Source organism: Littorina saxatilis, linkage group LG10 (genome assembly GCF_037325665.1).
Source record: "Littorina saxatilis isolate snail1 linkage group LG10, US_GU_Lsax_2.0, whole genome shotgun sequence".
NCBI lineage: Eukaryota > Metazoa > Mollusca > Gastropoda > Littorinimorpha > Littorinidae > Littorina > Littorina saxatilis.
This window is the reverse complement of record NC_090254.1, coordinates 41,557,291-41,569,790: the sequence shown is the minus strand read 5'-3', so window position 1 is coordinate 41,569,790 and position 12,500 is coordinate 41,557,291. Positions and strand designations below refer to the sequence as shown.

The following is a 12,500-nucleotide window of genomic DNA, read 5'->3' as shown; positions in this document are numbered from 1 at the left end:
TAACCACGTCATGTCCCAAATAGATACTAGTTCTGGGGACAGCAATATTAAGTTAGCATAGCCCATTTCAAAAGTTTCAAACTGATCCTTCGAACAAAGGTATTGAGACTTAAGTAATCTATTTTTATGTACGAGGGTATTGTCATGAGCAAAAATAGTTGCTTTTTTTGCAACCCAACCCTCGCCCTGAAGAGGAGTGATAATAGCAACGAAAGTCGCTATAAGTCCCACTAGAAAGTCCTTAAAGCTGACTCCCTCCCCTCTTTACAAACAAACAAACAAGCAAACACAAATTCCTGTTCTTTTATTAGCTAGGTTAAAACAAATTGGAAGCGGCCAAACGTAGTTGTGCTTGGATTTTTTGTCTCTCAAAATCATAACATGATTTTTGTCCGTTAGTTTTCGGGCCGTTCAACATCTTTAAAGATAAAGTAACACATGAGAAAGTCGGGTGTTCCTTTCAATGCTTGAGTGCCAGGAGAGTGGTTCCTCATAACTCTCGTCTACTCGATTGCACATGTCGTATGCATTCAAGCGCTTAGTTCCCTTTGTTTCGCAGATAAATAAATAAAAAGCCTTGAAAGTAAAGTTCACCAGTAATGACCTTTTGTCAAGCGCCCAAGAAACTTTTCTGCCTCAGCAGAAGAGCTCAATATCCGAAACAAAAACAAAAGACAATCCAATAAAATTCAAAAAACATATCGAAAAAAGATCACAGGTCGTTGGTCTCAGATGTAAAACACATTCCTACTTGTGTGTGTGTGTGTGTGTGTGTGTGTGTGTGTGTGTGTGTGTGTGTGTGTGAGCATGCGCGTGTGTATGCATGTATGTGCGCGTGCGCGCGCATGTGTGTATTTTGTGCGTGTGTGTGCATGTGTGTGAGCGTGTGTGCGCGTGTGTGTTTGTGCTTTTGTACGTGTGTGAGGGTGTGGGTGTGGGTATGAGTGTGTGTGTGGGTGTATGTTTGCACGCGTGTGTGCGTGTGCGTGCGTTTGTGTGTGCGTGCGTCTGTGTAGGCGTTTATAGGTCTATCTCTTCGTAAATCAAAATGAACAACACGGTGCTCTCAATTAACTTAAAATACAAACTGAGCTCAATTATCGTTTTCTGGACAATAAAATAAACTTATCATATGACCGTGACAAATTGCTTCGACTTTAAACCTGAACTTTGAAATCGTCAGTCACCCTTCTGTCAGTTTGCTTTTTCTTTCCCCCTGGAACAAAAGGCTGCTTTTATAGCACATTGTGTCTCAACGGAGAGAAACAGAGTCATTAAACAGTTGGAATTAAATTGCTAATGGCTTCAGGAATGAATCCAAAAATAAAGAGACTGCCAACGTTCTTTTCAGAAACGGCTTCAGGAATGGATAAAATGTGCATTAACAAAATCAGCAAGATTTCTGTGCCCGCCGGTTTATGTGATTGTAAAATCATTCAACACAGCAGCGTGAACAAGGTAACCTCTTTCCATGACAAAAGATATACTCCTTTCTGACTCCAGGAAAAGCTGCCTACGACGAAGCAATAGAAAACAGAAAAAAACCAACAACAGACAAAGTACAATATAAACAAATACAAAAATTAAGTCAAAACAATATCATTCGGAAAAAATCCTCCGTTTGATCAATGTTCAGGAAGAAACAAAAAAACACACTCATACGAATAAAACCAACCAACAGACATTGAAATAGATAAAGAAACAAGTACGCAAATAAACATAAAAACAAACAAGCAAACAAAGCCTCTTACGTATTTCAGAACAGAAGCTTAAATAAACCACAGACTTCATAACAACATCTCCACGCGGAAGATTACCTACAGTTTTTATCTTTTCTTGTAACTCTTGAAATTCCCGATTAAGCTTACTGTTTCCTTGATGAGTGTACAGTTATTTAAAAACCAACATGACATTTTGTCACTGTTTTGATTCCCTATATCAGAAATGTTTCAACTTCGCTGTTTAACACACCGAGAATTTGTTGCAGGCTCTATCGAAGACAAGGAAACATCGATGGGGATTAATCTCGAATTGTAAGAATGTCACAGGATGGTGCACGTTTTTCAGGCCAAAACGATTTAAACACTTCCCCATAACAAACGTCAGTGTCTTTTCAGCTTGTAAAGTCCAACTGTCCAACCACGGCTTCAGCCCAGCCTAAAGTCGCCGTTGTTCCACGTCATAAATTGTCTGGCGCCACCTACGGGTGACCTACTTTGTCTCGGCTGCTGGTACGCCCGTTTTGTCTCTGCCACGTCTTCCAAACCGACAGCATCTTTCAAGTCGTACGGTTGTCTGGGAAAGAGACTGTAGCCGACTTCAGACTCCCATTCGGTGGAATCGGGGCTGGAAGAGTGTTTAACTTTTTCTGCCGTGTCCTTGACTGCAGTCTTGGCCAGCTCCATGACCAGCGTGTCGCCCACGTAGTTCTCTACGGCATCCAGACCCTTGCTCGGGGAAGAAGGGATGTTACTGAACGAGCGAAGGTACTGGTTACCTCCCTTCATGAACCTCTTCTCCTTGGCAGGATCAGCTTTGGTGGGGTCTTCTTGGAAAGGGTTTGTCAGTCCGAAGTACGGTATGCCGGCGCTTCGTTTGGATCGACTGTTTGCTTTGCTGTGCATGTCTACAGCTGTGGTTTCTGCTGTGGAAGAGCTTCGCCTGGGTCGTTTCAAGGAATCTGAGTCTGCGTTGAAATGGCCGGACAATCCAAAGAAGGGCATGTTGTCGCTTCGTTTATATATCGTCTGCACGCCGTTGTACCGTTGCAGGTAATGGTCTACACCTTTCATGAATTTCTTCTCTGGAACTTGTGGGTCCTGCGAAACAGCATCATGTAAATTATCTTCTTCGCTGCTGCGTTTTCCTTGGAAACCGGCGTAGCTTTGAAGGTAAGGGTCTATGCCTTTGAGAAATCTCTTGCCCTTTGATGGATACTTCAGGTAAGCGTCTATCCCTCTAATGAACCTTTTTTCATAATCGTTAGCATTGTTATTATTAGCAAAGTTCTGGATATAGTGGTTCACGCCTCTCAGAAAACGTTTGTCTCTTGCAGCAGAAGGGTAGTTCTGGAGGTAATGGTCCACGCCTTGAATGAATCGTTTGTGGGGAAAAAGAGGAGCTGCAGGTTCGAATATCGCCGTTGGCTGTTTTCGGCGAACTTTCGTCAGCCAGCTGTAGTATTCCAAGTTCTTGATGAAGCGTTTTTCAGGCTGTGCTCCCAGGTCAGTGTCCCGTTTAACACGTTCATTATTGGCGTGCGCTTGAAGGTAATGGTCCACCCCTTTGAGAAATCTCTTCTCCGCCATCACATTGTGTCTCTTCAAAGTCCGACTGTTGAGATAGTCTTGCAAGAAGGGGTTAATACCTCGAATGAATCTCTTCTCAGGGGGAGGAGCATCTTCTTCAAAACTGTCATCCGTCACGTCGTCTTCGTCTTCATCTCCGAGAACTCGTTTGTATGGCTGGCTGTCGGAGTACGTCCGAAGGTAGGGGTCCATACCTCGCAAGAACCGTTTCTGGACAGAGCTGTCCTCGTCGCCCCCGTAGCGTTTGTCCTGGTAGAAGTTGGCGTACCTCTGTAGGTAAGGGTTGATTCCTTTGAGGAATCGTTTCTGCACTGGACTGTCCTCTTCTTCCTCTACCCACAGTCTCTTGTCGCCGTTCAGGCGAGAGTTGTAGGCCTGCAAGTAGGGGCTGAAACCTCGCAAGAATCGCTTCTGTACTGGACTGTCTTCTTCGTGCTCCATTCCAGCCTCGTCCTCCCACAGTCTCTTGTCGCTGTTCAGGCGAGAGTTGTAGGCCTGCAAGTAGGGGCTAAAACCTCGCAAGAATCGCTTGCCCACGTCGTGCGAGTCTTTTCGCTTGTACCCCACGCCAGAGTAGTAGGCCCGGAGGTAGGGGTTGACACCCTTCATGAATCGCTTGGATGGCTGAGACTCCACGTACCGCATCAGATAGGGGTTGATTCCTCGGATAAAGCGTTTGTCCGCTGTGAAAGCTTCGTCAGGGTAGGAAGTGGCGTCGCTACGTTTGTCGTCATTCCATTGGCTGCTTGAAGTGCTAGCCGGCTGATCATTGCCAAGAAGGTAGGGGATTCTGATAAAACGCTTTGTTGCTGGGTGGTTGATGGTGTACCTCTGCAGATAAGGATTGATTCCTCTCAGAAATCGTTTCTCCGTCAGCCCTGTGTATTCCTCCGTTCCTTCTCCGTCCCCTTCCAGTTCTAAGTCGTCTGCGTCCCGTTTGACACGTGGGTGGGACCGAGTGTCTTTGGAATGATGTTGGAGATACAAATTGACTCCTTTAAGAAATCGCTTTTCAGTGGGGATAAGCTCCCGTTCTAAATCGTCTGCTTGCTCGGAAGTGTCGTCTGCCTTCCCGTCTCGTTTGTCGTGAGATTTAGATGACTGTAGCAGGTAGTGATCAACGCCTTTCAGAAACCTTTTATCTTTGTCTGAGGTGGCTGTAGTATGGCTGTCCACTGCTTTGCTGACATCACTGGTCTTAACACCTCCTTTACTGTGACCTTTCTCTGCCACGTCGCTACTGTCAGAGTCTCTCTTACCCGTTAGGTAAGCGTCCACACCTTTGATAAACCTCTTGTCATCAGATGCAGAGTCTCTCTTGCCTGTCAAATACCTGTCAACACCTTTGATAAACCTTTTTTCGTTAGGCGCAGAGTCTCTCTTGCCGGTCAAATACCTGTCCACACCTTTTATGAATCGTTTGTCTTCGGGCAAAGATTCTAAGCCGTCGTGTCGTTTGCCGGTTAAATACCTGTCCACACCTTTGATAAATCGTTTGTTCTCGACTACAGAAGTATCTTCACCGTTTCTTTTACCAGTCAGATATCTATCCACCCCTTGGATAAATCGTTTGTCCTCGACTGCAGAATTATCGTCACCGTTTCTTTTACCAGTCAGATATCTATCCACCCCTTGGATAAATCTTTTGTCAGTGTCTACTGTTTTATCATCTCGTTTGCCTTTCAGATACATGTCGACACCTTTAATGAACCTCTTTTCTTCAGGTCCAGAGTCTGAAGAAAAGTCTCTATTCCCTGACAAGTAGGCGTCGACCCCTTGGATGAAACGTTTCTCGTTGTGTTCCTTGCTGGTGTCACCTGTCGGGTAATCGTCAAAGAAATACATGACGTCATCCGCTCGTTTTTGTTCATGACCTTGGTTTCTGTTCAGATACCAATCGATTCCTTGTATGAATCTTTTGCCCATCAAAGCAGGAGCGGAAATTTGATCCAGGGTTTGACTGCTTTGTGCTTGGTCACCGCCAGCTTTAGTGTAAACACCCCACCCTCGTATGAATCGCTTATCTGGAGAAGTCATGCTTTCTTCCGAAATGTCTCTTTTTCCTGCTTGGAGATACGAATCAATCCCTCGTATGAATTTCTTTTTCGGAGAGGTGACACTTTGTTCTTGATCGCCTCTTTTTCCCGCTTGAAGATACGAGTCTATCCCTCGTGTGAACTTTTTCTCCAGAGAGGTGACACCTTCTTCCGAAACTTCTCTTTTTCCCGCTTGAAGATAAGCATCTACGCCTCGTATGAACTTCTTATCTCGAACGTTTGTTGTTTCTGCTGCGTCCTTTTTCCCAGCCTTGAAATATGCGTCCACTCCACGAATGAAATTTTTATCTGCTGATAAGTTCTCATCACCCATCTCTCTCTTTCCGCCAGTGAGATAGGCGTCTACCCCTTGTATGAACTTTTTATCTGGAGAATCAACAGTGTCATCTGAATCTCTCTTCCTACCTTGCAAATAAGCGTCTACTCCTCTTATGAATTTCTTTTCAGGAGTATCCACAATTCCGTCTGTGTCTTTTTTTCCAGCCTGAATGTACGCATCAATTCCCCGGATAAATTTCTTTTCTGCTGATGGACGGCTGAGGTCTTCCTCTCTTTTCCCCAAATACGCGTCAATCCCTCTGATGAATTTTTTTTCTGCTGGACGGAGTTCCTGGTCATTCGTCCTCTTGCCAGTGTTGAAGTAAGCATCTACTCCCCGGATGAATTTCTTCTCGGCTGTTGGTGAGTCTTCGTTGCTTTCTCTCTTGCCGGCTTGCAGATAAGCATCAATACCTCTGATGAATTTCTTTTCTACTTCAGGGTGTTCCAGGTCGCTCTCTCTCTTTCCAGCACCCATATAAGCATCGATTCCCCTGATAAACTTTTTATCGGCTGACGGCGAATCCTGCTCGCTTTCTCTCTTCCCTCCATTGAGGTAAGCGTCGATTCCTCTGATAAACTTTTTATCGGCTGACGGCGAATCACTTTCTCTCTTTCCAGCACCCATATAAGCATCAATTCCCCGAATGAACTTCTTTTCCGCTGACGGCGTATCCTGCTCGCTTTTTCTCTTTCCTCCATTGAGGTAAGCATCGACCCCTCTGATGAATTTTTTGTCAGCTGACGGCGAATCTTGCTCGCTTTCCCTTTTCCCTCCATTGAGGTAAGCGTCGATTCCTCTGATAAACTTTTTATCGGCTGACGGCGTATCCTGCTCGCTTTTTCTCTTTCCTCCATTGAGGTAAGCATCGACCCCTCTGATGAATTTTTTGTCTGCTGACGGTGAGTCTTGCTCGCTTTCTCTCTTTCCAGCACCCAAATAAGCATCAATTCCCCGGATGAACTTCTTCTCCGCTGACGGCGAATCCTGCTCGCTCTCTCTCTTGCCTCCATTCAGGTAAGCACCGATTCCTCTAATGAACTTTTTCTGAGGAAGACCAGACTTGTCGCCCTCTTCGAGACTTTTGCCAGCATCAACCCCCTGTCCTATGCTTTTCTCCAAAGCCTTGAAGTAAGAGTGGTGGAATTTTACGAAGCGCTTCTCTGGCAAGGACGCCTCCTGCGCCTCGTCTTTGGACGAAGCCAAGCTGGACATTCCTGAGTCACCGGGGACGTCTTTTTCGCCATCACCGTGAGAAGGGATGTCGCTTTTGCTGGAAGATGGGACATCTTCCGAGGTGTTGTTTGCAGCGTTGTTGTCGGAAGAGGAGGAGGGTTTGTTATGTGCTGGTGCTCGTGCTGACGTCACATGAGGTTTCGCTGAATCATCCGCCTGCAACACAAAAAAGAATGCAAACAACATTAGTTTTTTTCCTGATAAAACATAATCTTCATCTTCTTCGATTTGGGAAGAAAAATGTAGTCCGTGCCATGTTTAATACCACTCATGCACTTGTGTTTTATAGTGACTCCAGTACCTTCCAGAGAAGAACAACCTAGACAAATGTTCGGAGGTCCTCTTCCCGAGCAAGTTAATTTCGATTCATGGTGTTTCACTTTGATAAATGTATAAACGCTGTGTGTGCGTGCGTGCTTGCGTGCTTGCGTGTGTGTGTGTGTGTGTGTGTGTGTGTGTGTGTCTGTGTGCGTGCGTGCGTGCTTGCGTGTGTGTGTGTGTGTGTGTGTGTGTGAGGGAGAGAGATGATAATTGATGATGATGATGATGATGATGATGATGATGATGATGGAACTTTAGAAGGAGGGAGAGATAGAGAAACAGACTGACAGACATACAGACAGAGAGATATAGAGATATAGAGAGAAGAGACAGAGAGAGGGAGAAGGGAATACTTTAAATATGAATATGGTTTCTGCTCCGTTCTCTGTGTATAAGTAACTATAACCCTTTTCCTTCTTACTATCTATATTATTTGCGTCTGTATTAAGTGTTTGTATAAGGGACAGGTTGTAAGATTAGGCTTTGCCTATAATCTATCCTTTGGTAATAAAGTTCAGTTTCAGTTTCAGTTTCAGTTCTCACACTGTCTCACGAAGACGTTGCGTCCCCTGTAAGAGAAATAACAAATGACAAACAGACCCAGCTTAAAATCTAAATACCAAGGGCAAACGTGACGCGGAAAAGATCCGTCGATTTATGATCAGGACTAGACACAGGATTAGCACAAAACGCCAAGAGCCATCTTCACATACTGGGGAACGTATAAGTGAACTCGCCCTTAAGTGTACTTAAAGGCACACTCCTGTTTGTGAAATCAGTTTGGCTCACCATCTGAAATTTGGCCAGATTTTATAATTTGTGACCCTCCACCACGAAATGAGTCGCATGTCACCTCGCGCGGTTCTGCGCTTGGCTTAATATAAGTCCGGGGAGTGTCTGGTAACAGTGTGAGGGTCACCTAAGTCACAGGCTTATAACTCAAACAGTTTTTGCTCTTTTCTAAAACGGTTTTCACCACTGGAAAGAGCATAAAAAACTCTTAAGGAAAACGTAAAAATATGAAAATCATGCGAAGGTGACATGCGACTCATTCCGTGGTGGAGGGTCACATTTAACATGGAGCAAGACCATCCCTCCACTTTGTCACACTGCAACAATATGATCAGCTTGGGTGTTCTCTGTGCACAATGTGGATTCGTTCTATGAATTTATTTCTAAAATAACAAACACTGTGTGCTTTTACAAATTAAATTCTTAAATTGTTCTCCACTGTGCACAGAGAGAACCCAGGCTGCTAAGTTTTGGAATGTGACCAAATGGAGGGATGGTCTTATCTCTTGTAGAAGCCGGACTAGGTCTGGAACGGTGGGCAGACCTGTTTTCACGAAAAGGAGTGTGCCTTTAGAACAAGAAAGTGAGAGAAGATTGGGCATTGACAGAACAATAAGACAAGCGTACACACAGACACTCACAAAGGGAAGTCGGACAGGGAGACAGATAGACACGCAGGCACGCAGGCAGACAGACAGACAGACAGACAGACAGACAGACAGGTAAAAACAAAAAAGTTGGATAAATACATACACAGACACTGGCACCCAGAAGACAGGAATATACAGACTGATAGACAGACAGACAGACTCAACTCAACTCAACTCAACTCAAATTTTATTGGCTTCAATTTTCAAAGAAGAATTTGTCTTGCGCTTGGGAGAAAGTAAGAGTATAACATATAAAAACAGCATTCATATCACATTTCATGTATCACACACAGTAATCACTAGTATAAGCCTACAATTATCACATTTGTACCTGTATCATACATGCAAATAAATAGTATCACATTTCCACGTATCACACACAATATATACATTACATAACATACAGCAAGCTTCCATCTCCCGCGCCCCCCCCCCTCCCACACATACATATCCTCGCACGTGCGTCGACTCCATACAAATGACATCATCAGTCCATTAACTAAAATGCACAATGACTAGTAGTGGGTACATGATACTTAATACGTGCTCAACTAGACCTGCTAACTAAAATAATAACAGAAACAAAAACAAGGACTGGGCACAACATTTACACGTGTGTGACCTACTTACATCAGGTGCCTGTGATCTATAAATAACAATGATTGCGTTTAAAGTAAAACATGAATAATGCCGATGTTTACTAACAATGAATACATAACAACTAAGATAAGAATGTAAGTGCTTTCATAATATGATTATTTTATAAAACACAGTGGGGAAATTTGGAAAATAATTTTTATACGAAACTGCGCACATCGAGTCGAGCTCTGTAGCGTGTGTGTTCGGAGGCAGGAGACACACATGGCTGTGGATATTAATTGTTCGGTGGATTAAAAAGGATACCCCGACTTCGGCAGGGCAGAAGGAGGTACAAGACGGTGTGCTGTATTGCTGTGTGTGTGTGTGTGCTGTGCAGACATTCTGTGTTATGTGCATGTTCTATTCTAGTCTGTCCGTAGGCTTCCTCTGAGGGCCTATTGTGTACAAGGGGAGGTCACTTCCGCCTTATAAACAAACACATGTGGAGACCCACAGAAATACCATAGCATCGTAATGAAAGAGGGCAAAAATACTGATAACAGCAAGGTAAGACAGGTCTAGGACATTATTTCTAGGACTGACTAAGCAATAGAACAACATCATGATCTTCATAAGCAAATGATAGTGAGAACAAAACAAAATTCTTACTCTTCTGACTGCTCCCAGTGATTGACATTCAAAACATCCATCCTGTTCTATTCTAAATAGTTGTAAAAAAACCTTCATAAGAATAATATTAAACATACATACTTAATTTGTTTAAACATAATTCTAGTGTAAAAGTATACTTTATAAGTTGTGGAGATAATTTTAAAACATGAAGAGAGAGACAGGCAGAGAGACAGACAGACAGATAAGAAACTAAGCCAGATAGACAAACAGACAGACAGACAGACAGACAGATAAGAAACTAAGCCAGATAGACACAGACAGACTGACAGACAGACAGAAAGACAGACAGATAAGAAACAAGCCAGATAGCCAGACAGCCAGCCAGCCAGCCACATAGACAACCCTTCAAGCCAGACAGACATGCATTATAGTCAGTCGCAGCCAGAATGGCAAAGTGACTGACTGAGGACTTAGCTTCCAATCCACTCCCTGGCGCTGTTACCTGAGAAGAAAGAGATTAAAAAGAGGAATTGGTCCTACCCTCCTGGAGTCTAGAAGCAGACGACACACGCGACATCCTACCTTCCCAACCCACATAACCGGATACCACACCGGATGGACCAGGGGAAGCAATCCCAGACGACGCTATGATTACAGGTGCAATTTCCGAAATATTACAAGTATTACAGGTTCAACTTTCATTTTCCAAGTGAAGACTCGAAGAGTTAGGAGCGTTACTTGGATGAAATCCCTGAGTTCACAGACAGAAGGGACGGGCACTACGGCCTAGTGGTCAGGGCGTTGGCCATTGAGCTGGAAGGTTCGGGGTTCGAATCCCGGCTGCGTCTGGTGAGTTAAACGTAAAATTAATTGGTCAAAATATACTTCGCGAAAGTGGCTGCAAGACGGTGTGGCACTGAATTTTTGATAAAAAGACCGTGATGTCTTAAGGGTTTGAGATTTGAGCTGAGGGTGGAGGCTTCCGATCTTCCAGGTCAAATGATGTTCAGACCTAATGCGCAAACAAACACCTGTAATGCATATCAGTGTTCGATGGGTTATAGAGGAACATGAAAATAACCAGCATGCACCCCTCCGAAAATGGTCAGAGTGTGACTGCCGAAATAGCCTGAAAAACATTGCCACGCACGTAGAAGCCACTCCGTGAAATAGAAAATAAATTCACTTTGGAGTTACAGCCCATGAACACAAAAGAAGAAGAAGCATAGACACACTTAAATGAGGCTTTGGTTACAACTGAGACGCGATTTTGAGAAAAACTGAATTGGTAGCTAGGCTTGAGGGACATTCCATTTTGATGTTAAATACAGGTTTGGAATTGCATCCACAAATAGGTAGCAACCGAAAACAACCAACTCAACAAAACCTAAACCGACGACTGCATGAAACAGAACGGTATTTTCAGCGACATTGGGGGGTTGAAAGTACATGTAACAAGTTGTTTTTGAACACAAATTTAAAACAACCCAAGCCATTTCCCAAGCCTATCAAACAGCCAGCAAACAAGGAAAGTCTAGCCGTTAATGCAGCAGTGCGTTTCCAAAATGAACCAAACAAACCTACAACAAGCAAGTGATCATCCATCTAGATTACCAACGGTACTCTGTGGCTTGGTTACGACGAAATACCTAACCCTAACCCTAACCCTATTTAGCACGTTCATGCCACAGGAAGTTTCCAAAATGAACCAAGCAACCAACCAAAACTAAGTAAGCGACCAACTAACTAGCAAGCAGCTTCTGCTCTCCAGTTTACGCTGTGCTGAAGTCAGCCCGTAGTCGACTTCGCGAAGTCTTTTTACTGAAAATTCAGTGCCCGAGCTTCGAGAAGTATACATCGTGAAGTCTTTTTACTGAAAATTCAGTGCCCGAGCTTCGAGAAGTAACATCGCGAAGTCTTTTTACTGAAAATTCAGTGCCCGAGCTTCGAGAAGTATATATCGCGAAGTCTTTTTACTGAAAATTCAGTGCCCGAGCTTCGAGGAGTATACATCGCAAAGTCTTTTTACTGAAAATTCAGTGCCCGAGCTTCGAGGAGTATATATCGCGAAGTCTTTTTACTGAAAATTCAGTGCCCGAGCTTCGAGGAGTATACATCGCGAAGTCTTTTTACTGAAAATTCAGTGCCCGAGCTTCGAGAAGTATATATCGCGAAGTCTTTTTACTGAAAATTCAGTGCCCGAGCTTCGAGAAGTATATATCGCGAAGTCTTTTTACTGAAAATTCAGTGCCCGAGCTTCGAGGAGTATACATCGCGAAGTGGACCTCGCCCAATTAATTCGAGGCGTTATATCGCAACAATTATATCGTACTCTCTGCTCCACATTCGTGACTTCACCGAATTCACTTTTCGTCGCTGCAGAGTTGTGTCACGCAACACTCAATTCACGAAGAAGGCAACGTCCCCAATCGCGGACCCAGGGTACAAAACCCTGTTACAGGAAGGGGTGGAACATTTGTTGATTTTCAGAACCTTAAATGGAAACTTAAATGTACTGTTCCACATGTGTGCTCGTATGAGGGTCCGTGACACAGGAAAAACTTGTACAAATAGTATTTATAAAAAAAAGGGGGGTTAGATTTTT

The 12,500-nt window shown here is 43.9% G+C and overlaps 1 protein-coding gene across 1 annotated transcript in view; it reads right to left on the bottom strand.

The window, feature by feature from the left end:
* Nucleotides 1–776: 776 nt before the first annotated feature.
* The window catches only part of LOC138978850 (uncharacterized), a 124,826-nt gene continuing 113,102 nt past the window's right edge, over nt 777–12,500 (bottom strand). The window contains exon 2 of the mRNA XM_070351647.1: nt 777–7,076. Coding sequence (XP_070207748.1) covers nt 2,148–7,076 — 4,929 coding nt within the window. The 3' untranslated portion in view covers nt 777–2,147. The remainder of the gene's footprint in view (nt 7,077–12,500) is intronic.